Below are 25,353 nucleotides of genomic sequence, written 5' to 3'. Positions count from 1 at the left end.
AAGGCTCTCTGTGTGATACATTGCTGGAACAAAACCAAGCAGCAGAGAGTAGTATTTTGATGTAGTCCTGCATCCTGCTCAGGTGGACCTTTATTTGTAATTTTCCTAATGCTTAGATATCTTCTTTTTTTGAACTGAGTGTAAAGAAAAGGCCAGAAAAAAGAAGTATTTCTGTTTGACAAATAACCATGCTGCAAGGCCTTCATATGCTGAGGCCATATTTATGGATTCTAATGCTTTTCTTGTTTTCAGGTGAGCGTCCTTACCAGTGTCCTTACTGTGACAAAGCTTTCAGCAAGAATGATGGATTGAAGATGCATATTCGCACTCACACTAGGGTAAGTCCCACACAACGGTAAGCGTAGCTTAGTTTTTATGGATACTTGAGGATTGTCTTAAGAACTGCGTGTGGCAAAAAGTAAATAATTACTGTTTGTGTAGAGATTAGGCTATACCAACCAAGATATTTTATACTTGTCAAAGTAGGAGGCAAAGATTTGTCATTAACTGTTAAATTCTAATTATGACTCCCTTACTGACCTTCTATTTTTTCTGTGTTCAATTTCTTATATGTTGATATAATAGCAGTACTAATGTCTTCCTTTAACCTGTGGTTATTTATAGATATAAATTAACGTTTGTGATTGTTTACTGAGTAAACAATTCTGTAAAGGCTTCACTGTTCTTGAAACTTCAATATCCAGTGCTTTGATTCTTACTGTCTCCTTAAAATCCAGTCACTGAGTTTTTGTAGAGACTGTACTTTACTAACTGATGACAAATATTAATTTGCAAAAAGACTTTATTTAACTGAAAGCAAAATAAAAGGCAAGTTGCAGATGTCTCCAAGATTATTTTTGAACCTTGAGTCTCAGTTAGCACAAAGGTTCCCTGTTTTAGGGAGAAGTCTTGTCACGTATGTATATTTATTAGAGGACAAAGGTGAGATCTTGGCCCCACTCAGCCAGCAAAGAGATGGAGAGCTGTCTTCAAACAGCCAGATGTGAATTCCCTTAGTAAAGGGAGATCTCCAGGTGAAGTTAAACTGGTCTAGCATTCCATATACTACCTGCCTCTGGCCTCCCCATCCACCATCAGAAAGCAAACAAAAAGTTAGAAGTAAACTGTAGCTTTTCTAGTAATCCCTTGGGATCTGTTACTGCTTACAGAAGTCAAGGCAGCCTTGAGGCCAAACCAAGAAAGTTCTATTAGGAAATAGGGAGGGTGATAGTTAAGTTAGTAGTCTCCATATGCAAATCTGCGCACAGGCTAACTTTCTAAATGAGTAAAGATAAGATCAAAACTGTTTGTTCAATTTTCTGCCATTCTACCTAGGTCTTGAGGGTATTAACTGGAGGTCCTAGATAAAGTTTTAGCTCGTGTGCCCCAAACTTTACTTTAGAAGTTACTAGTAGTTTGTGCAATGCTTCCTGGTGGTTCACTGGGAGCAGTCTAGTCCCATGTTGTTAGTTGTTTCTCCTTCTTTACAGCTGTTAAATCACTTCAAGAAGTGCTATAAAATCTTTTCTGTTGTTACTGTCCCATATTACTGTTTTTGCACCAGGAGAAATTTCATTACCATATATGTTCTACATGGCTGTGAGTGGGAAGAATGGTAAACAAGACCAGCTCTGAAATAGTGCCAATTCTAATTTTTTCTTGATTTGTCATACAGTTTGAGTAAAAACAACAAACCCCTCAGCCTCCGTAGAAAAAAAAATAGAGAAAAAAAGAATGAGAATAGGCCTTTAGAGCCTGTAATGATCTCTCTCTGTTGACTATAGTGATTTATACCAAGTGATGATTTCTTCCAAAATGCATGCTCGTGAGTGAGGTAAGAGAACTTTACAAACGTTATTTTCATTGCTTAAAAGCTGTAAGTTAACTGATAGCAGTTATTTACAGCAGGATTGCGTACCCTACAGTCTTAGAAAATGCAGTACTTCAGTGGAGAAAAGCTGTGCATTTTTTCTTGATAATTGTGTATTTTTTTGATAGTTGTATACATCAGTCCTGATTACCCGCACAGTGCAGGTAATAAAGCACTCGGATATATTATGTTAACAATTAAAAAAAAAAAAAGTCATTTTGAAGTAGAGATTTTTAACTGCACTGAATGGAAAACTTACAGTTGCTCTTTAGCTGAGTGTACTTTCTTGGGGTGTTTCTTGCTCTTAGCTATGCTCTGAAACATAATTATGCACCTTAGTAGAGAATTTGCTATTTTATTGTTGTTTGGCTGCTTGCTACTACCTCTTCTACGTAACTTGTTGCTTACGTATATTCCTATACGTCATCATATTTTGCCTCTCTTACATGTAAGCAAAAAAAACCCCCAGAAAAACAACGTTGAAATTTGCAGGCTGGCTCCAAAATGCTTCTATAAAATTGGACTGAAAGACAAACTGAGGACTTCAGATTAATGTTGAAACAGGAGGAAAAAGAAAATAATTCGAACACTGCTTATGAATGACAGAAGAACAATTCAACCAGTGTTTGTTATTTAGCTAATAGGAAAGGGAAGAGTTAGGAAAATAGATTTTACAGAGTGGAGATTTCTTTTTAATATATGTGGACGTCATAATTAGACTTTGTATTGCACTAAGAACGCAATAAAATTTGATTTAAAATGTCTCAGAAAATGTATCATGTAGTGAAAATACCATTTTTACAGAAATAATGAACTCAGTTCACACCAAATGTGATACGAGTGTTTCCATATACTTGAGATGTCATGATCATCTAGATCTGAACAGGTCATATTTTCAGGGTTTTCTTTTTGTGTGTGTGAGTGTACTAAGCAGACTACTGGGAATCTTTACAGTTATACTAGAGGACTAAAATATGCAGGCACAACATGGCGTTTTTAGACCTTGGTTTGGGGTTTTGATTCTTTTTGCTGTTACGCTGTTTATATGCTACTCCTATTACGAAGCTTCACAGTGAAGCTCATTCGTATATGAATGGCATTATATATTCATTTATCCCCAAATAAATATTTCTTACTTCGAGGTAATAAGAATCAATGTTGATAACATTAACATTACTAGCTTATTTTGAAAACTGAAGTCTGTTACTATAACCTTGCTTCTCCCAAGTTTCCCTCTTCCTCACACTTCAACATCTTATTCAATACCTAAATAGAACTGGATAGCTAAAAATTTTAGTCTTAGGAGGAAAAAAAAAGTTGACAAGTAGTATTAATAAAAACAATAGAACAGAAAGCAAAGCTCATTATGAACTTTCCCTGATTTTAAAGTCCGAAGGAGTGGATACGCTGAGTCTGTTCTTCTGCAGAACATTATCCATGCAGTACTGTAGGATAATAAGCTGTAGTTTAATTGTTCAGATAAGTAAATATTAGTACAGGTATAGGGGAATAAATATGTATTTTAGGTGGTGTGATTCAGACGTAAGTGAAAGAGAACAGAGTGGTGAAGGGAGTTTGGGTATTTGGAAGGAGTAAGGAGGAAGAGGGAGAGAGAAAATACTGAGAGGTAAACTGAGAAGAGGCCATTATTTACAAGAGCACTTGTGTGCTTGGCAAGAATATGAAGATTTATTTAATGTTTGTAGTAGGTTGGTACCTGTCAGGAATGTAGTGGTTGATCCTTGTGTGTTTGGTGGTGTTTATGCATGATTTTTAAGTCAGTAGTGTGTTGAGAGAAAAAAAAAATCTAGAAGAATATTATCCAGGAAACAAACCAACCAACCCCTTTTAGTAGAGAAAACAGCTGTTTAGTATGTAGGTTAGATAATAGTTTTGTAATATCAAGATCACCTGCCTCGAGGTTTCTCTGAACACAGGGATGCTAGCAAAGCTGAAATCTGTGCGCTGTCTGAGAGGCAGAACTCTTGACAGCTTCTGCCGCGTACTTTAAGACCAGGCAGGTCTGTCGTTACTGCCTGAGGTGTTCTCTCTTTTCCTCTTTCCTACCATTTCATTCTCAAGTAGGTTCATGCTACTTGCTGGAGAAAAAGGTGGGATTTCTCCAGTACTCTTGCTCATTTAGTCAGATTCTCTCTTTACTCCGTTTTGTAGAGTTGATTAAGAGTTATGGATATTAAGATGGTTTTACTGTACGAGGTTGATAGCCTAACATGTTTGTTTGTAGTACTGATAGTTAAATTTCTAGCTTTGAGCATTTCAGATCTTTAACCAAGAGCAATATAAGTTGAACTGAAAATTTTGAGCTATTCACGTGTAAGTCGTCTTTGAAGTGAATGCACGCAGTCACATTGTACAGCACCTCTCTGGTGCTCAGGGTAGTCGTGGTCAATTCTTCATTCTGGAAATCAGAGACTGTGTATGTTAACAAGTAGTGCAATGCAGGAGTAGGTATGTAAAGTGAAACAGTTGGTGCTGAGGACCTGATGTTTATCTTGTATGTGTTTCAAGGATTTTACTGCAGATTATGTGTAGTCTGGTCCTATGGACTGAATGCACAATAGCACTCTCTGGAATGCATTAAACCTTCTGGTTTAATTTCTTCCAAAAGGAATCCAGGTCATGCAGTCCAAAACATTTTGGAAGTGTGCACCAAAGCACAGTAACGGGGGACATTTGGGAAGTGTGCTTCAAAAGCACACACCTGATCTGAATATAAACACTAAAGGAGATGTATTCTAACTGTACTATGTAAGAACTTTTCCAGTGAAGAAAGATTATACCTGTGTAGAAATAGCTTGAAACTCCTCAGCACGATACTAATTCACTATAACTTGTTCTGTGATCCTAGGCTATTTAAACAAAGACAAAACTAAAGATTAGGAAACAAAAAATGTAGTGTGTTTGCCAATGTTTATTTTTGTCAGTTCTAAGAACAAGAAGAGCGAGGAAGTCACACTTGAAATTTCTCTCTTCAGGCATCTGATGTGTTGACTTTTCAAAAGATTGTAAGGATGTTGGCTATTTCTTTTCTTACCCTTTCCTACACATAATTTTATTTTTAAATTTATTCTTGCATGCAAATTAGTCAAAGAATAAATAACAGGATGTATAAATCCAGAAGGTATTTTTGTATCAGCTAAGCCTAGCAATGTGGAAATTAACATAATCATAGCACCCTTCCTCAAGGGCTATTCTTGTAAATATCTTGGAAAAAAAAAGAGTCTGGTCTTTTGGCCAGAAAAATTGTGAAGTAGCTTAAAAGTAATAATATGACATTCAACAAGGAAAATGTCATTGTAGAGATTAAATCTAGATATATTTTACCAGTGGGATTAAATGCCAAACCTGATCCTGTGGATCAGGGAGGGCTGCTGGAAAAATCGTTGTAGAAAGTTGATTAAGGTCTGGCAGCTGCTAAACTGAGTACAGCCTGGGTGGCCACAGGTGTCAGCTCAAACTCTGGAGTAAACAGAGAAGGTAAGCCAAAACCCCTACTGACAATGTAAGGAGAAAAAAATACCAACCACCTAATATTAAAATGTCACCTGAGTACTGATTTGTTTCTATGAAAGTAGGTGTGTTTGGTTTATGGTTTGGTTTTTGGTTTTTTTTTTTTTCCTTAAGAAGAAGAAATATAACAGCCTAAGAAAACATAAATGAGGAACTCATTGAAGTTCTTGAAATGAATTTACAGACCATATCAGCTTTGAGGAAATATATGAGGAAATACATGCATACTTCCAACCTTCACAGTGCGCTAAACTTCAGCTCTTTCCTAAGGCTTTATTCAGTGCCTGACATAATATTACATAGTTTGAGCTTAAACATGTAGAGAAATTATTGTATGTTACTGCAATATAATTGTTAATGTTTGGAAATATGATCATTGATAGGTGCCCAGTGTTATTGTCATGTCAAATTGATGTTTTCATTACTTCTGAAAATGGTAGTTTTATTACAGTTTCTTTCAGTTAAATACATGGCAGTGATGGAAAACAGAAAGAGTAGAAGCCATTTGCAAATGCTTTTTCATCACTTGGTTTGAATATTTCATATTTATACTTTGAAGGTATAACAGATACATGTAATTTTTATAGCTTGTTTAAAAATCTGATTTCTGGTGGTTGGAAGGCTGCTGGCTGTAATGCTCAAATTGTACGTTTCTGAAGTAATATTTAAAAATTAGAGAAATTACAGTGTATTAGTAGGTACATTTCTTTGTTTCATGCATAAGTGCCTACTAATTAAAAATGCATTAATCTTTAAGTATGTTTAAAAAAACACCTGATGTTCAGAGATTATACTGTAAGACGTAGAGCAAATTAAGTGATAAGCAGATTTTTGTAACTCTGCAACTAACTTTACTTGTCTACACTTGAAGTGCTTGGCCAGTGTGTATATATTTTTTTAATATATATATGTATATACATACATATATATACATATGTTGCATGGAACTGGTCAATAGATTGCAGTTGATGTTATGTAGCTTCTGGACACTTAAGCTGTCAGTACTCACAGTACTGTTTAGGAAGCTTTGTCTTCTTTCTTGTCCGTTTGAAGCTGGGCAGCTTGGATACTGTTAGCGGTGTAGCCTCAAAATTGCAAGGATTGGTGTGATCTAGTGGCCTGAGTATTGTATATGTATTGAAGTCAACTCTTGAACTCCTTAATCTCACAGTTAGTTTGTTAGTGGTGGAGGAGAGTACTAGTCTGAAGCTTTTATGAATGTGTCTGCATGGGCTGAAGTCATGTAAGTGACTTCAGTGTAAAGATATCCTTAGAAGCTAAGGATTAAAGGCCTGACAGTATGTGAGAGAGTTAGCCCACCTTGAGTTAATTTTGAGTTTTATTTATGAATGTCATGGGAATAGGTATAAGTCACGATAAGTATGGAAGCTAGGTAGTCTCCTGTCGAGGTTTTCTCTTCAAGTCAGTGTTTCAGCCTGCTGCTGGGACAGTACAAGAAGAAAACTGTCCTCATCCAGGTCCTGAGTTTAAATAGTCTTTCCAAGGCACTCATTTTGAACTTTACACAACCCCCTCTAGTCTTTTTTTAACCCAAAAGAATATTAAAATAAAATAATAAAAAAAAAAATAAAATGGAAGAATAATATTGACAATTATGAAATAGTTTCACTTGTTCTGTATTTCCCAGGAAATTTTTGGACTTAACGTTTTAAAAAAGGTCATGTGTTCTAGAAACAGCATACCATGCTATTGCCAAAAAATAAAAAAAATTACATTGGGTACTAAATATAGTCTATGCACATGACAGTGTGTAATGAAATAATATGAGGTGTTGATTCACTTTTGAATTTTTTTCAATATTAGATTTTCTCTGTATTTCCCTATTGGTGAGACATGAGTGAGTTCCCAAACATCTGTCTGAGGATGATGACTTTGCCAGTGCTGTGGTTTCCTTGCCTGTGGAATCTGTGTTTGTATACAGAATATGGAAGGTTTGAATCCCACTGCACCTATATTTTCACACTCTTTTTTTATGTAATGTTGACTGACGATCATCTTTTCCTCAAGAGTGAAAATGTGGGGTTTTTTATATTGATACTGTTCTTCTTCCAAGAGGAGATCAACTTCTATTGAATTTTCATCATGGCTGATTAAATAAACCCTCCTTCATTGAATCTTAGGGGCAGAAATTACTTCAGCGGTTTAAAAAAAACAAAGTAAAACTTTACAGATTGTAGGTAGCAAATAGGCAGAACTACTGTGGAAAACGGGAAGATAATGGTATAGCAAAGTCCAACTAATTGCATATACTAGGGCTTTTGAAGAAATATACCTTTTTTCTTCTGGCAGGCATTTCAGTGAAGATGCATGTTTTTATTCTCATTACAAATTTTATTGCAAGAATTCCAGATTATTTTTTTTTCCAAAGCCCCCAAAACTGAATTAACTTTTCTAACAAAAACATCAGTCACTTCTAGTAAAAGTGACTTTTTTGTTTAAATTGGCCAAAATCCTTTCACCATTGTTTCAACAGGAAAGTTTCTGTGCCTGCTTTAGTTATTGGAAATATTTTTTAAAGGATTTTACTTCTCAAGTGAGAAAATGTGTACTTGTAAAGTGATTGTTTATTGAGTTTTAATCATTATAAGATTCAAATCCCTACTACTTCTGTAGAGTTGGAAATTCTCATCAGCCTTTGTCTTCCTGTGTCAACATTACTTTAGTAATTTAATGTAAATCTGATAGTTTAAGTAGGCCTCTGTCTGTGGGTGAGCCACTTGCTCTAACTTCCAAACACCTTCCAGTTACTAAGAGAGCATCTTGTTCTTGCGCATTTTTCACACTAAATACAAAACTGGACTCCATTAACTCGCACCATCTGTGATCTTAAGTGACTTAGCCTCTCTTCTCAACGGGGGATGTGTTGCTAGTGGTGATGACCTAGCAGAAAGTATCACCGATGTTTTTTTCCTGACGTTAATCAGCTTAGCCTTTTTTTTTAGGGCTGAAATGTAACTAAACATCAGCTACATAAGCAACCCTTGTTTCAGTAGGCACTTTACTGTCTGTCTTACTGCACTGTACCTCAATTCCCAGCCCTTCGATTAAGATGAAAGCTGGTCTTTTTGAAAGAATTGAGCAATACATTGCATGTCACCACTTCATTGATAGTGAAACTACCCATCACTCTTCTTAAATGTAGGAAAAAAACTGTGCATTGACACTGGAATTTGCTGAGGCTCAAAGGTCTATTACCACAGCTGCTGTCTAACAGGTTTTCTTGTAAAGAACGACTCGCTTGGCCTGGCCCTCAGCATGGTCTGACACTATCTGGGGGGTGTTTCTAGATCAAGCAGAAAGATCCGTCTGATTCTCTAGGACTTCTGTTACTCGTGCATCGCTGTTCTGTATAATTTTTGGTAGAAGTTTGCTGTTAGCGAGGCCGCAAGGTAGGTTGTGGGTTGCTTATGGGTATGCATCATGAACCCCGTGTTAGGCTGCCTCTGGTTGGACTCTTTTCCAGGCCCCTGAGATCATGCTTTTCAGGCTGTTGTAGCCCTGAACCTTCAGTTTACATTCAGGTGGGGTTTTTGATAGGAAGATACCTGTTCTGGTCACCATCTTTGATACATGCCATGTACAACTGGCTGAAGAGCTCCTGAGTGTGGTTTGAGGGCCACATCAACATTATTAATTAGTAATAATTGAAACAAAGTGTTACTGGTATTAGGAAAAGGTTTAAAACACACAAAGCAAAGGGTTTATGTGAAATATGCAGGTGTCTTAAACTTAACCTCATTCCCTCAATGCCTGAGGTACCTTTTAGATAATGCTTCTTGAAGTCTGTATTTGTCACTGTCCTCCTGGTTTGTAAGCAGATAACACCGCTATCTTTTCTGCATTTTTCAGGTTGGCAAAGCTATAGGATTTCGAGGATTCTGTTTGAGAGGTCAGCTCTTGGTAGCTGCAAGCCTGACTAGTATCTTTTAATGTTGTCTAGCTGGTCATGTTTGTTCATTCTAGGCTGCGTTTTTCCATTCTTGCTGTTTTTTTCAAAACAATTTTTTTACTAACCCTGTGTTCAAGTGATAATGCAGATATATGTAGCCCAATGATACATAATGCAGATACATGTAGCAGCCAATGATATTTATTAAGAGTAATACAAATATTTTCAAATTCTCCACGTAAGGTTTGAAAGCAGATAGTGTTACTGTATCTGCATCTCATGTGTAGGCATTATAAGACTTAATCTTTGGGAGCAAAGGAAAGCTCTTTGTTTCAGAATAATGAAAGCAATTAAAAACAAGAAGAAAAAAAATTAGGTGAACTAAAGGATGACCTACGTATTTAAAAATATTTTGCTATTGAAAACACAAGCTGATATTTTTCTTTAGCTCTGTGTTTTTTGGGCGAGATTTATTGTCACAACAGGAAAGTTCCATACCCACTGTTTCCCAAGGAGTTTAGGTTGAGATCTTTTCAGGCTTATTCAGGTTTTACCAAGAATCTTCATGTGTGTACTGGGCCTTACTGTTCATTTTTCCAAAATAGGTCATATTTGCCTCCAGACTGTCTGTTATACAGATCTCAATTTCATATGTCTCCAGAGAAGAAAAAAGATTTTTTTTTTTTTTTGTCCTGTATCATCACCATTATTCATGTCTGGCAATTTTCACACTCATCTCACAAGTATAAATGTTTACATGTAATATAATATTATGTTTAAATGTTTACACGTAATATAAGTTCTGATATGCTTTTCCTTGCTTCTCTGAACTTCTCTGAATGTTCAGTTTTCAGCATGTAGAAAATGCAGATCCAGCAAGTTGATAGTCGTGTGAAACTTAACATGGTCAGTATGTCTTACCCCAAGATGCTAGTAATTCTAAAGTGTGCTTAGATGTATGAACATGGTCTACAAGGAGAATTGTGCAATATGTGAAACTCTGAAGTAAAACAGAAGTAAATCTGCTGAATTCAGTAGGATATTAAAAAAATGAGCATAAGAGGGATTAGATCCTAGATAGCTCTGGGATTTAAAGTATATTCTGTATGTCAATTAAAACGTAGGTGTTAAAAAGTTGAGTAACATATTGAGTAACATTTCTGTAGTCAACAAGTTCACTTTCTGAGTAGTATAAATCTGGAATCATTGTAGGAAGTTACTTTAACCAAAAAAGTAAAGAATAAGGTCTCCTGAGTGTGGGTTCAGCCCAGTTTTAACTTGCTCCTGCCACCTTGGAAAGAGTTACTAGAACTGTTCTTAACTCTTATTTATTTGAATCTTGAGCTATGATTTCTTTGGATATAGTAGTGTCTAGATTATGTTCTTCTTGCTGTTGAGCTCACGTAATAGTTCTAAATTCAGTTTTAAGAAGTTATTTGGAGATACTCCTACCAAAGTCATTCATGTTTTACCTGTGGAATCAATTTTACCAGGTTTACAGAAACAACCACATGCACTAGTGCTAAGCTAATATACATAATGTATTTCTGTTTCTTAAGGGAGATACAGTCAACTACAGCAGCAGTTAGCAGTTCAAATGTTCTGCATTTAAGTATTTCCATCTGCCATGGTTGCAGGATACTCTGTACACATGTTCTATCAATCTGTTAAAGGTGGTGTCAAATGGCCTTGAGAATTTGTCGTGTTCTGATGTCTTTCTAATGCAAAGCACAATTTGCATAGAATCCAAGGTAGTAATTTATGATTCAGCTATCCACAGACAGATGAAGTGTGTATTGCAGGCACTGTTTTATTTGTCATAGTTGTTAAAATGTTGGATTCCTCTCAGTTTCAACGTAGTGAAGTGAAAATCGTGAGAGATGGGAGCTTCTAAGTTAGCATACCAGTCTTAGAGCGAAGCACCTTCCAGAATACCAGGTCCCATTTGGGCTCTCCTCGGCCTTTCTTTGTTTAGAGGCAGGAAGGTTGTAAATCCTGATCTACATATTTCTATTTATGCCTGGTATACTTAAAAATGTAATATTAAATCACTGCAGTATCAGCTGCATCCTGTCTCTCTCACTCTCCCTGCTCCCTTCCTCATTTATATCATCAATAAAAGAAAACACATGTAATCCTTTGGCTTTGCTGCCACCATAGTCATGGCCTGGCAGATGCTTTTTGAACAGAGGGTAGATTTATAGTACTAGCAGTTGCTAACTCCTCTGAAGTCAGACTTAGATGATCTTCCCAATGACCTCCCGTTTTGTTGACAGTTAGCAGGTTTTTCCCTTTGCTTGATGTTTTAACTTTGTCCAACTTCCTTCTAATCTCATCCTTGGTCCCTGTTGTCCTTTTGTGGTGGCATTAGCTTTCTTTCAGACTTCTTGCTGTGGTTTTTATCTATTTTTTTTTTTTTCTGTTCACGTTTAGAGCAGTGGTGGTTATGCCAAGCCAACATCATCTTTTCCATGTTACAAATGTTGCCTTCTCCAAGCATTGTGCAATGGAAATTTGATATGAGGGGAACAAGGGGGAGAGAGAAAACAAAAAGCACAGAATGTTTTGTTTTGAAGAAATGAGTCTCTGAGAATGAAGTGGTCTTCGAAACTGACAAAGTCTTTTTTTTCTGGAGAGAAACTTAGGGCCAAGTTTTGCTCTGGACAACACTACTGATTTTACTGAAATGGACACAACTGTGAATGAAGGGCAGCTTAGCTTAGCGGAGAGAGGGGAGAGGGGGCTGGGTGAATCAGAATTGTGTCTGCTGAAGTCACTGGAATATACAGATGTAAGGAATCTAAAATTAGATCAAAGACAGCTTTGGATGCATTTCATGCACTACATATGTGAATTTGAATACAAATGCCAAGGGGATGATTAGATGTACCCTTTTTTTTTGACATAGAGAATAATACAAATAGCCAAACATAACCTTGGGGAAGATATTACAGCCCAGGTTTGTGACTTCAGCTTCCCAGAGTTTAGAATGGCTCTTTCTCCAAAATGGAATCCTGAAGTCCATTTAACTCTGAAATGAGTAAGATAGTCATAATCAAGTTAACTCTTCAGATACCTGAAGAACAAGATGATAAAAAGGGAGCAAGTACACCTGGTACAGTTTGCAATAATGAATGTTGTCATAGGTGTTTAAGATGTACACATCATATACTTTACTTTGCACTTTCTGTAGAACAACCTACACAGAGAAAGGCTATTTTCAGAGAACTCACAGAAAATATGGTTTATGTTAAGCACAATGCAAAACCAATTAAGGGGGTGTTGCAGAAACCTGCTTTTCATATGGCTTATTCGTACATTTCCTTAAAAATTACAGACCTGCTCCATGAAGTCTTTAGTCAGTCTAGCAAAATTCCCCATGACATGAAGTTTTTGGTCTAGATGGTGATTTTTATTTATTTATTTATTTTTTTATTTTTAAGATCGGCTCAGATCTTTTTTAGGCAATTTGTTATGTTTTACTCTGTACTAGAATGATGGTTATTTTTACGATCGGCTCAGATCTTTTTTAGGCAATTTGTTATGTTTTACTCTGTACTGAAGAATGATGGAAACTACAAAATTCAGATAATGATGAAGAAACACAAAGATGATAAACATGTGTAAGGAGAATCTTGCACAGAAAAGCTCATTAGCGGCTTCCCTTTAGGCCAGTTTGACTGTATGCAGCTGGGAACTGTGTACTCAGCCTGTGTCAGTAGAAAGATTTGTCTTGCATCATACTGAAATGTACTTTATTTATGTCATGATTTACTCATATCTGAAATTGAAATTGCTGGAGAAATGCTTTTCCCTATGTACACAGCTTATGACCTGGTTTTGGTGAGCTAGAGGATTCCTGCCGCTAAAAGTTGAGATGTTTCTGTCTGTGATGCTGCCTTTTGTCGGAAACCTTATGGGAGGGTAGTCCATCGCAACTAGAGCAAAATGAAGAACCCAGTCTTCACCCCTGCTGAGATCTCTGTACCTGCAAAGAGCCGCCCTAAAGAGCGAGCTTGGGACTTACCCAGAACAACACTGATTTATAGTCCATTGTATTACTTGTACGGTTTATCCTGGCAGGATTCAGCAATATATGGAGACCTGATTGTCCCCTACGTACTCAGAATAGGAATTCAATAACTAAAGAATTTTTTCACTTTGTAGCTTCAACACCTAACCTGAGTTGTTCCTTCTCACTTATCCTTGGATCCCACATTCTTTCCCAAAAGACCGTTAAGATTACTGCCTATTATTTGTTAATTCATGGACTTAGCATTTTTATTGCCTTTTGATTTTCGGTCTTTGTTTTCAATTTAATTTAGTAAAAAATGTTTACTTCGTTGCCTAAAATACCTATCTTTAGAACTTAAGCAATACAGAATTAGGGACCACAGAAAAAAGTAGGACGAGAGTGAAATAAGTGTAATTGTTTGATTCAAAATAAAGGTGCCTCTAGAGCATCAAAATTCTAGTGAGGCAATGTGCAGTGCCATAATACTAACTTTTACAAGTAATTAATTTATTTAAATGTTGTTTTCCATATGGTTCTTTTGTAACTTTAGTGGAATAAAGGAGGAATTATACCTTATATAAAAATTTCTATATTAAGGAAGAACTTCAAAGAAGAAAATATTTATATAAGTGGTTTTCCATACATATCTCGAATTATTTATTTGATGTCAGTGAGCTTGCAACTTTCATAACATCATGCATTACAGTAGCTGCTAACCAATAGTTCTAATAAAAATACAGATGGCTTGGTTGCCATCTGCACTTCTTTTGAGATTCTGCAATGAATATGTGATTAACCTTCTGTCACCACTTTTCAAAATAAGTTTTTTCTCTACCACAAGCTTTCCTTGTACCGCCACTTCCTCCCCTCACCTCTTCCCCTGCTTGGAAATGTGCTAACAAACCTGAGGTTTTTATAGACGTCTTACTTGTCTTTATGCTTTAAGCTTTTGTGGAGGATAAAGGAAAGTACATTGGAATTTTATGTTTCTGTACCTTTCACATTACGAAAAACAGACTCCCAAAATGGCTGGGTTTGAAAGACTGGAACAGATAATTAATTCATAAGTGGGTGTTGAAGTGGAAACTGTCAGGCCGCAGCTTTCCCAGCTTTCACTTAATCATTCGAAAGTTGTTTTCTGTTGTTTTCACTGACTGTAATCCCGTAGAGAGAATATAAAACTTGCACCATCCAGCATGGAATTCCATTCCTTTAATGACTTGGGCTCTGTGTTGACTCACTTTCACTCACTTTCACTCACTGTTGTCATTTCATACAGGAAAAGCCGTACCAATGTTCAGAGTGTAACAAGGCTTTCAGTCAAAAGCGAGGCCTAGATGAGCACATGAGAACCCACACCGGAGAGAAGCCGTTTCAGTGTGATGTGAGTTGACCTATCCCTTTGTCTTCTTGACTTCAGTGCAGCAGCAGGACTTAATTGCAGTGAGGCTACGGTCTTGCACCTATTGGCTGTGGCATAAAAGTTACACTTCATACGGTCTTTGATTGCCTAACTAATGAAAGACCATTCAGGGAACTTTATTTACCCTCTTCAGTTGCCAAGAGCGTTGCACACCGTTTTGTTTTATGGTTTTGGATCCCTTAAGAGTTATTTTCACCATTATTAATGCAATTTGGATGTTGCAAGTTACAAAGTCATGCTGGTTGGGTTCCCGTGTAAATTGTATGACAGTTTAATAGTTGGAGATTAGCTTATACAGGAAAAGGCATTCATACACAGGCATTTAATTCATTACAGGGCATCCGAATGCTTCTGATGATGTTGAATGACACGAATATGAATTCAGAATTTCCAATTTCTGTTTAGTGAAGACTGGTCTGATATTTTCAACATCTGCTCATAGTTGTTTGGGTTTTTTTTTATTGTTCAATGAGGAAATCGTGGATGCTGTGTATGTTTGCAGCGCTGAAATGCAGCATATCATATTACGGTTCATAGATCACTGTCAAGTACCTTTCATTCAGCATACCCCATCCTGTATACAACGTATCTCTCAGCTTTTGGAAGGTAGGTGGGGAGGCTGAATGTGCAGAAACTGTTGGAAAAGAATGTCTTTCAGAATTATCAAATGCCAGAATTTAAGTTGTTGCTCGAAGATTTAGAGAAGGGCATCAGAATAGGGTATAGAATTAGCATAGGTGCTTTGTTTTGTGATACTAGCTCTTAATGAACTAGTCACAAGGGAACCGCCAGCTTTCAGTTATATCCTAGATGGCTCAGCCTGAACAATTGTAAATTTGTTCACAAATTTCTAAAATTAGATGCAAAATTAGAATAACCACTTGGCATGAAAGTCACAAGGGTCTGTTAGTTGATCTGGCTTTTAATAAATAATCGGGTGACATTTCATTGAGAATAAAATGTATTAATTTAGTGAAAAACTTCAGCTACAATGTTTTGCTGATGTCTACAAGTCAGGAGATTTGCTGTATTCTTTTGGGATAATCTCAGCCTGGCTCTAGATAGTACCTTGAGGATTTCTCTAATTCCAAATCACCGTCAATAACTTTTTCAGATTGCTATACTGTTTATCAGCTGTTGGCTAGCTTGCAGTGTAAATGCAATTTTTCCCACACTGTGGATCCAGGCTTTGCTGGTCTTGGATTCACAGTGTGCTTCTTCAGACCAATTTGGGGTGGTGGTTATATTTTATTCTTTTTTCTTTCCTTCATTGAAAATAGGAGCTGTATGAAAACACACTTTCCTGCTTCAACTATTCCTTCAGTTTTCCTCATTAATTAGATAGAGCTGGATTATCCCAAATCATAGTATTTCTAGAATCAGCTGTAATCTGTGTCTAGTCCTAGTCTTCCTCTGAGAATCTTTAAGTACCTTCATTTACTGGAGCTGTTTTTTATACTTTAAATTACTGCCACGTTTCACCAAAATTATTCTTCAGCACTAGCCTTTTGCCAGCTGCACACTGCAGAGATTGCTGTCTTTTTGGGGTTTGGACATAAACAGCAGTTGCCTCTACTATTCATTCATACACTCTTCAGTTGCCCCGGTGCCTACCGTGGTCTGCTGCTTAATGCACGCTTGGAGAGTGTTGAAAGTTTTGTTTTCTATAGTTACTCCTTGTTTCATCTAGACTCCACTTCCGCAGATGCTGGGGACATAGTAAATGTCACCCAGAGCAGATCATTCCTCCAGAGCTGTCTCGCACATTGCATGTTACCAGATGTTTCAGCCGAAGTTACAGGAAAACCAGTAGTGGACAGTTACAGGAAAATGTACCTATGGGAGACATTTATTGTTGGCTCCCCAATACTAAAGATTGCTTTTTACACTCAAGTATTCTCACCTACAATTTTTTATCCTGCTAAAGATAGCTGTAGATGTTCTCATTATTTTTCTTATAATGACTAGAGTGGTAATTTATGGCAACAACTTCCACAAATACTTAACTGTGGAAAGAGATTTTGGGGAGGGGAGAGTGTGTCAGGTTACTGCAATGGAATTTCAATAGCTGTCTTTTAGTTCTTTCATTAACAGAAAGGGTTAATAGCTATTCTATTCATTGCTTTCTGAACATGTGCCATGTTCCTTCTTAGTCAACTTCTCTGAAGTGGTTTCTCTTTCCAACACTTTGCATGACGGCTTCCCATGTTCATAATCGTTTTTGTTACTATTTTCTGGATTATTTTTTCCCCGTTTCCATTGCAAGTTTTAGGGGGTGAAGGCATACTATTGGCATGCCCTTACTCATTAAAGTAATTGGAAAAGTCCGTAAGTCCAATGCCCAGACCTACTAAGAATCCTTTTAAAGGTGAAAAACAGGCTATTTTTTCAGCGATTAGCATATTCATAAATGGAATCATACATGAAACCACACTGAAATACAAAAGTCTTAAGACTATTGAGGGTTTTGGTCTTGTTTTCCACCTGGCATTAGAAGCAGTCATAGAAACTATTCAGCTCGTTCTTCTAAATAACATATTAACGTTTGCTGTCAGAATTTTCTTTGTTTCTTAGTACCATTAGCACTTACAAACAGGAATTGCCTTCAGTGCCAAAGAACTGAAGAAAAAACTTTTGGCTATTGGGGGAAAAAAAAAAAGGTGTATTTTATGGGCTCAAGAATAGGCTTCACTTGACAATACACCTCTCCCCACCCAATATAAACTATTACATACCAATTTTTTAGGCTGCGTTTTTGCTTTAAATAGAATTTTCTTCCAGAATCAGAACTAAAAGCCATGTTTTCTCTTCCTCTCTCACTCTCCTCTCTCTCAGGCATATGGAACAGACGTTACAGTACAGGATTGTGCTACATGTAAAAGTAATCCTTGTACCCTGTTTGATGAAGGTGCTACAGTTTACTTACGTGGCTATTTCTGTGTCTTACCAGTCAACAAAAGATTTTCAGAACTTAATGACTCGGAGCTCTCACATCCCACTGATAGTAGTGGAAATTGAATATTCCCATTTTAAGGTGAAAATTCTAGTATATATCACATAGGAAAGTGAAAATAACTGAAATACGGAAATACAAAATGTGTTTTCCTAGTATATTAGATTTTTGTCTTCTGAAGACCAGCCTGTTTTTTACTGGAAGGCCACTTGAACTTCAGTTGCCTCAGAGACAACAGATTATTCTTTGGGGGCAGCAAGGTCAGGTACTGCCTGTCCTGGTTTCTTTCCAGTACAGTATTTCCCTCCACTCTGCCTTTAGTTGACCCTACACTTACTTTCAAATGTCAGTCTTTTCCATCCTCCCTACTCGATCAAAACTTTGATCATTTTGAAGAGATTGATTAGAGTTCAAATGCAGATTAGCAAGCATGGCTATAAATCTATAAAATGTCAGTCTTGCTTATAAAATTGAAATATGAAGCAAACTCTTAAAAAACCCCCAAAAACATTTATGCATAAACACAGCACAAGATGTATCACGTCTTTAAGTAATGATCCTGTGCATTCCATGTTCTTTCTGAAGAAGTTAGGTAGTAGCACATGCTAGAGCCTTGAAGGAACAGCAGGACACATTATACTAGTTGTTACATGAGCATTATAAATGAAAAAAATATACTGTAAGACTGTGTTATAAGATGTTTACTTTAAAAATGAAGAGGCGTGTGTAAGATACACAGAACACATCTGTATCTTGTATGGGTGTATATCCTTGGTCGGCTTCCTGGCTTCTAAGAAACATGTTGTGTTTACAAGTATATGATACTTTTAACATGTTGAGACTTGTGAGCAAGCATGATGGTTATGATTAGATAAATGTTATGAGTTCAAGTTGTGTGTTTTGTGGAAGAGGAATAGAAAATGGTACTTGGCAAAAGCAATATTAAGACCTGACCAGTGGATGCTGTAAGTGACGTTCACTGTCGCGTAACAAAAGGGTGACTGTTGCTTGGGTCTGAAAGAGGTAATTATTCATTTAGGGAAAAAAGTTGGGAGAGTTACAGTTGCTGTATAAAAGTCCTCGGTATTACATCATGTCATAAATTCAAAAATGTTCCATTGCAACAGCACATATAGTGTTCTTGTCTGGGCAAAAATTATTTTGGGTACAAAACTTGCCTCTGGCGGTTGCCCTTTTTATGGTCATTGTATGGTTTTGCCCTAATTGGCATAAAATACATGTACTGCAGGTCAAGATTATCTACTTGGATAGTCAGCTCTATTTGTCTGTCTTGGTTTCGAAAGGAGTCAGTAATTATTCAGCATTTTCATTACTAGTTTGATACCAATATGAATTTAAAACTTCATTTACCTTAAGAGGGATTGTGCTGGGTTCCCTGAGTTTCATCTGCCTGGAAGATATTTTTGTCTGGAATGAACCTGGAATTCTAAGATTGCAAGCCAATGGATGTTCATTCTTATTTAATTATATGACTCTTGCCTATTTCATTTGTCAAATCAGGCGCATGCTTTCTTTTTTTTTTTTTTTTTTTTTTTTCCCCCCCTGGGAAATGTATGCATACGATATGTACCTGGATGGAAGGTGAATGTGACAATATAACTGCATGATTTCAATTGAATTGATGTCTTGCCTACAGATTCTTAACTTTTCATTCTAACTTCTCTTGGCTGAACTTGTTCTTAACCTTTCATTTTGACTTCAGTACAGGAATTTTTATAAGAAGTGATGGTTTTAGCATGGCAGAGTCCCTCATCCCTCTATCCATTTGTTCAAATGGCAGAATGAACTGGACTGCTTGGAGTACAGTGGAGGAAGGGAAGCAGTGCACCAGATAATATAGCAAAGGAATTGCACCTTCATTTGCCAGATGTCTTCTGTTTTCTTGGACAGGCAGAGGAAGACTGGAACAATGAGGTTTCTTCTATAATAATTATTAACCTTTTTTGCAGTCTTCAGAGCCTCTTTTTTCTCACTCCTCCCTCCTTGTAACTAAGCAATTTGAACTGATTTTTTAGGCATCTGCAGATGTCATTCTGGAGGTCAGGAAGGAAAAACTTCATTCGAAGTCAAATTGACAGAGGCTTGTGATGTTTTGTCATAATTTTTGCTGCATCCCGGATAGAATAATAGGTTTTAGAAAAAAACAAAACACAATGTAACTGGGACACTTCAGTGTGTTGATATTTTGAAGATTGGGTCTTTTTTCCCTTCCCTCCCTCTCTGCCCCCTCCCCGTGCCTGTGGTACCACTGTTAATGTACGACATTGAAAGATACCAGACAGAGTAATGAACTTTAAGGTGCTCTCTGAAGGAGTTATTCTTCCAAAGACCAGCTCATTTATTAATATTGCAGGTATGTGTGGCTGTGGCCTCAGTGATGTAACATAAGGAGCTTTATACATGCTTGAAGTTTTAAGACTTCTTTTGTCTTTGTCTTCTGTCTTAGGTTTGTGATCTGTCCTTCAGCCTGAAGAAAATGCTGATCCGACACAAGCTGACTCACAACCCCAATCGACCGATGGCAGAATGCCAGCTTTGCCACAAGAAGTTTACAAGAAATGACTACCTCAAAGTGCACATGGAAAATGTCCATGGTGAAACTGACAGCTAATTATGGCGTGTGTGAGAAGAATGGATCTCACGTTCCAAAGTACTCCATTTGTATGCATACAGACTCCAGACTTCTCACCTGACTAGTAAGCATAGTCAGGAGAAACAACTGTAACGTGTTCACATGTTATTTTTCCCACTTTTTTTTAATGTACTAGTAGGATAAAAACCAAAGACAGACATTCACCTGAAGTAAAACATAGCTTGAAAATAAAAAGTTAAAGGTAAAAGAACTTTGGGAAAATTTTATACTCATTTAAAAAAAAAAAAAAAAAAGGAAAAGCAAAAAAAAAAAGCTTTAAGCAGACTTCACCTTCTCAATTACAGCCTTAGAAACTTAGATATTGGTAGTGTTACCTGGAAATCCTGGACATTTGGAACTGAACCCTTGGCTGTCTGCAACTGTTTTTCTGTATCTAAGCTTCAAGACTCCATTAAAATTCTTTAATTTGAAACCATGTAGAATTTGTCATTCTAATTGACTGCTGATTGCATCCAGGCATATTTTATTCAGATCTTAATTCTGCATTTTGTTGTAACATGATTTTGTCTCATTTTATTTACAGCTTTCTCATTACTAGATGAAACTCATTAACTTGAATTGGTTCTTGAGATGCCAAAATGTATGGGTACAGAAACTGTGGAAATCTGTCATGTTAAGTATTTCTGTATGAACATTGAGGAGGATGTATTTCTTCTGGTTACGCGAAACAAGACTGAAGTGAAAACTTTGAGCAGTTTAGTTTAAGTACTATATTCATACTCATCATTGTGACTGGCAAGGCAAGTGGAAAGAGACATCTTAACAGAGTGGCTTGAGCAGCTACAGTCGCCTAGTGTATTTGATTTCCTGGTGAACAGCTGGTTCCCAGAGTGTTTCTTCCTGCTGAATCAGATGCCCTGGATTTCTTCATCCCACTTAACTACCTTTGTTTTCTTAATTCTGTTAAGGAGCACTGGCAAAAATACTGCTTTACATCTAAGTAACAATCAAATTCTTCACGTTATCAGATTGTTTACTGCAGTAAAACTCTTGAAAAGAGTTCCCACAGGCCCTCTTGTACCAGAGCTAGATAACCAAGAAATTTTTATCTACAAGGACAGTAAAACTGTAACTTCAGAGGGTGATTGCATGTGAAATTCCTGAGTTATCAGCAGTTAACGTTAAGGCTCTGTCATTAGTAACAGTAAACTGTTCATATTCATTTTGGACCGGTCAATGTTTTGTAAAATGAACTTGCATTGGGACATCTTGCTTCTAGTTTTCATGGGAAAAGAATTCAGCTTCTCTCTGAACTACAGCGGGGACAATTATGCTGAAATGAACAGCATAATTCTTTATCTCATGGTAGAGAGATAAATCAAATCTACTCAAATCTATTTATCACATGGTAGATTTTCTACTCAGAAGAGCGAAAAAGAAATAGCAATAGTAGTATTGCTAGCGATGGAAATAGCTAGCAATAGAAGATGTTGATATATTTAGTGATTAACACTTCCTTCCTTCTCTACTAATAGTTTGGATCCCATTCTTCTGCCTGGACATCTGTACATTACCTGTTTGGTTTTGACACCCGGCACTGGATCCCAGTAGTAATCTTTTCCAAAGCCATTACTTTTTCCAGAAAATAAGCAGAAGACACTTTGTGTTTTTCTCAGAAGCTGAAGAAGGCATGCCACTAATAGGGGTAATTACAATTACAGGGCCTATATCAGAGGGTCTTAGTTTTTTCTAGGAAGCCTCCTGTTCTGTTATGAGACTGTCTTCAACCTCCTTTCTTTTCTTTTGGAAGCCTATAATGCTCCTTGACAACAAACTAACAAGTTTACAGGTGTCCTTCCCATTTACAAAGAAGTTGTACACTCAAGTTTACAGGTTCCCTTTCTTAACGAAACCAGGTCACTTACTGCTAGCAATTCTAACAAAGTTGATCAGGGACAAGCAGGAACTGTTACTGTTTTCAGCATTACAGAAAACTTCAAAGTGATGTCTTCCCGTTTATTTCAAAGGTCCTGGGCTCAAATTACATATGACTAGTTAGGCTTGAATGAGCCACCTGCAAGGCAAAGGGGTAACCTTCAGCTGTATCTGCAGACTTGAAATCGGAATCCAGTGTCCCCTAGGCTGATCTGAATTGAAAAAAGAATAAAGCGTAGTAAAACAACAGACACATGGTCCGGACCGTAATGTAATTGTATGGAATAGGCCACAGCGGTTACACTGATGTAAATTCATGTGAAGAGGATCCTGGAGAAGACTTGCGTGTGGAGAACCCAATTTCATATAATGTTGTTCTGTAATGTGTCGGTTCAGCGTGGAACAGGTGACTTAGGTGTTGCAGTGGTGTGTGACAGAAAAGTGTATTACTACATGGATGTGTTATGTAGTTTTGTGTTATGTTGTTAACTTCTATGGTGTTATGTAATAACCTTTATGCTCTTTTAAATTTTAATTAAATATAGAACTTATTTTCTTATATTTTTAGTAGTTTTTTGCAGTGTTAGTTTTGAAGGCAAACTGCATGGTTGATGTTTCATGAATTATAATTATTCAGTAATACTTGAATATTTTATTGCATTCAGTTTGCCCGTTGAAATGCATATACTTAATTGTTTCTAACTATTTTATTGCATTCAGTTTGCCCGTTGAAATGCATATACTTGTTTCTAAATTGTTTAGGATTCCTGCAGATTTTGAAGGAGAAGCGTAATCATGACTATTACACTTGTTTGTGACAACCACCTATGTGTAAAAGCATGCTAAGTCTTCTTCATGCCCTTTTTGTTTCCTCAGAGGTACGTGAAACTTGGAGTCTTTGCCAGTTCCATACAAATCATTTGTTCGTATAAATCAAATATATTGTATGCGTATAAAGACAAATGTAGTAGAAACAGGCATTATAAAGTTGAGTAAAGAATACTTCCTCTCCTTATTTGGAGAGCTTTTGTTACAGAGTTTATCAGACTAGTATATATCTAAGTCCAGAGAACTTTAACTTATTGCTAGAGTTATTATAAAAATTAATATAATTTAAGTGTTCAGGTAGCAAAATCAATCAGTACCATATACTGAGATGTCTGATGGGGTTGTAACTATATGTTCTTAATCATCTGCAAGGAGAATTAGGTTGGGTACTTTTCTTGACATGTCTGGGGTGGGACAACATTGCAAAGGTGACTTTTTTTTTTAATTTGTTTGCCTTTTTGACATCAGTAAAATCAAGAATTTAGTCATAGAAAAATTGAGATTACTTTTTTTTTTTATATCTGTCTTCCTTTATATTTTCCCTTCTTCCATTTGGTCAGTACAAAAGAAGTCACAGAGAACAGCAGAAGAAAAAAACCCTAAAAAACAAAAAAAGAAAGAAGTTCAAAAGTGAAGATTTTCTAAGCAGTTTTTGAGGGACAATGCTATTAAAGCACAAAGAAGAAAATCCTTTTTGGGGGAAAAAAAATGGATAATTTAATATATTTTACATGTTTTACATAGGGATTTTGCCAGAGATCTTTGCTGCAAAGTTGTGTTACATGTTTAGGATTAATAACTGTATTTGAGGAAAAATAGCTAGTTGCTGAAAGTCAGTACATGAAGAGGAGAATGTACTTTTTTTGTTTTTAATTATTGCTGGATAAATTACAATATACATATTAAGATTAATCATGCTGTATGTAATCAATAGCAGCAGTTAACTGACTGAAGCTTTGATCTTGTTAATGGCTTCAATAGAACAAGGGATAGACAGGATCAATGTGCGAGTGAAAGACCTTCATGGGAAACACAAGAAGTAGGTGCAGGAGGTTGAAGCCCGGCTCCAGGTGATGACTCTTCGATCGTGTCCTCCGGGAACTTTCCTTGTGGGCTAAAGCGGCTGCAGATCTGCCTGGGCTCCTACAGAGCCAGCACCTGGCTCGGCAGCTGCAGGTGTCTCCACGGCAAGAACTGCCCCGTTCTTTCCATGAGGTGCTTGAATTTCTCGCAGTCGGAGGTAATATGTTTCAGATTACTGAATTCGTGGTGGTGAACTGTATAATTGAGTTTATATGCAGTGCAGACTTACCATTATGCAATACATTTCTATTTGGTCATAGCTTTCTTAAAAGCAACAACCACAAAAACAAAACCAAAGAAAAAACCCAAACCAACAAACCCTTCTCCTTTGAGTAAAAATTTCCATTGACAGTCTCCCACTTGGTATTGCCTTTGGAAAAGATAGAGGACATTCCCTTCAGCTGATTTTGAGAAATGAGAAATTGAAACCTGTTGGTTTAAAGGCAATTGTTTTGTTTTTTTTTTTTAGTGTGTGTGTTTGTATGTTTGTTTTGCTTTACTGTCTACTATGACAAACTGACAAAATTGATCGTTAGTTAAAATACTGACACTTCCATGGTAAGTTGTGCCATTCAGAATAACATGAAAAGCTAGAGATATTCCTGAAATAATGTGTAGTCACTGAAATTTTAGAAGGCTGTGATTTTCACACACCCCCACCCCCACATTGTATAATTCTCCGCAGATCGTAACATTCAATTTGTTCTCTTTATTTTTCCATTATAGTTAACCCCCGTTGGAGAGAACTCTTAGGAACTGTTAGGAACAGCAGCAAACTTGCTTGTTCCATTTGCTTTCCATTCTGATCAGATGTACGGCCAAAAGCTGATACAAATCATTAATATGATAACATTAACAAGTGCAAAGGATATTTATAATTCTGTTTTGTCTCATATGATTGTGAAGGATTTGATGCATCCTTTAGTTTACACTAGCAAGTTCTAATTAGAAATCAGACAAAGGAGGAAATAGTGTAAGTTAATGTGTGCTGGGCGTTTTATGTCGTTATATTTGAATGTACAGACATTGTGTGGTCAAAGCAATTTGTATGTTCTGTGAGTTAATTTGTGATGTTGTTATAAGAATATGTTTCTGGTCTGTGTTTTAAATTGCAACCTTTAATGCTCTGCATTTGTGTCAATATGTACCAATACCGTTATTCATCAAAGACTCTTGACTATAGTTTATTTT

General features: G+C 36.7%; 1 protein-coding gene across 1 annotated transcript in view; it reads left to right on the top strand.

Annotated features, from left to right (window-relative positions):
• Nucleotides 1-20,556, top strand: part of PRDM5 (PR/SET domain 5) — a 95,129-nt gene extending 74,573 nt beyond the window's left edge. The window contains exons 17-19 of the mRNA XM_019474656.1: nucleotides 253-338; nucleotides 14,606-14,710; nucleotides 20,170-20,556. Coding sequence (XP_019330201.1) covers nucleotides 253-338; nucleotides 14,606-14,710; nucleotides 20,170-20,334 — 356 coding nt within the window. The 3' untranslated portion in view covers nucleotides 20,335-20,556. The remainder of the gene's footprint in view (nucleotides 1-252; nucleotides 339-14,605; nucleotides 14,711-20,169) is intronic.
• Nucleotides 20,557-25,353: the final 4,797 nt, after the last annotated feature.

This window comes from Aptenodytes forsteri, unplaced genomic scaffold (genome assembly GCF_000699145.1).
Source record: "Aptenodytes forsteri isolate BGI_AS27 unplaced genomic scaffold, ASM69914v1 Scaffold317, whole genome shotgun sequence".
NCBI classification, from domain to species: domain Eukaryota; kingdom Metazoa; phylum Chordata; class Aves; order Sphenisciformes; family Spheniscidae; genus Aptenodytes; species Aptenodytes forsteri.
The sequence above is the reverse complement of the archived record's forward strand: the minus strand, read 5'-3'. Positions and strand labels throughout refer to the sequence as shown.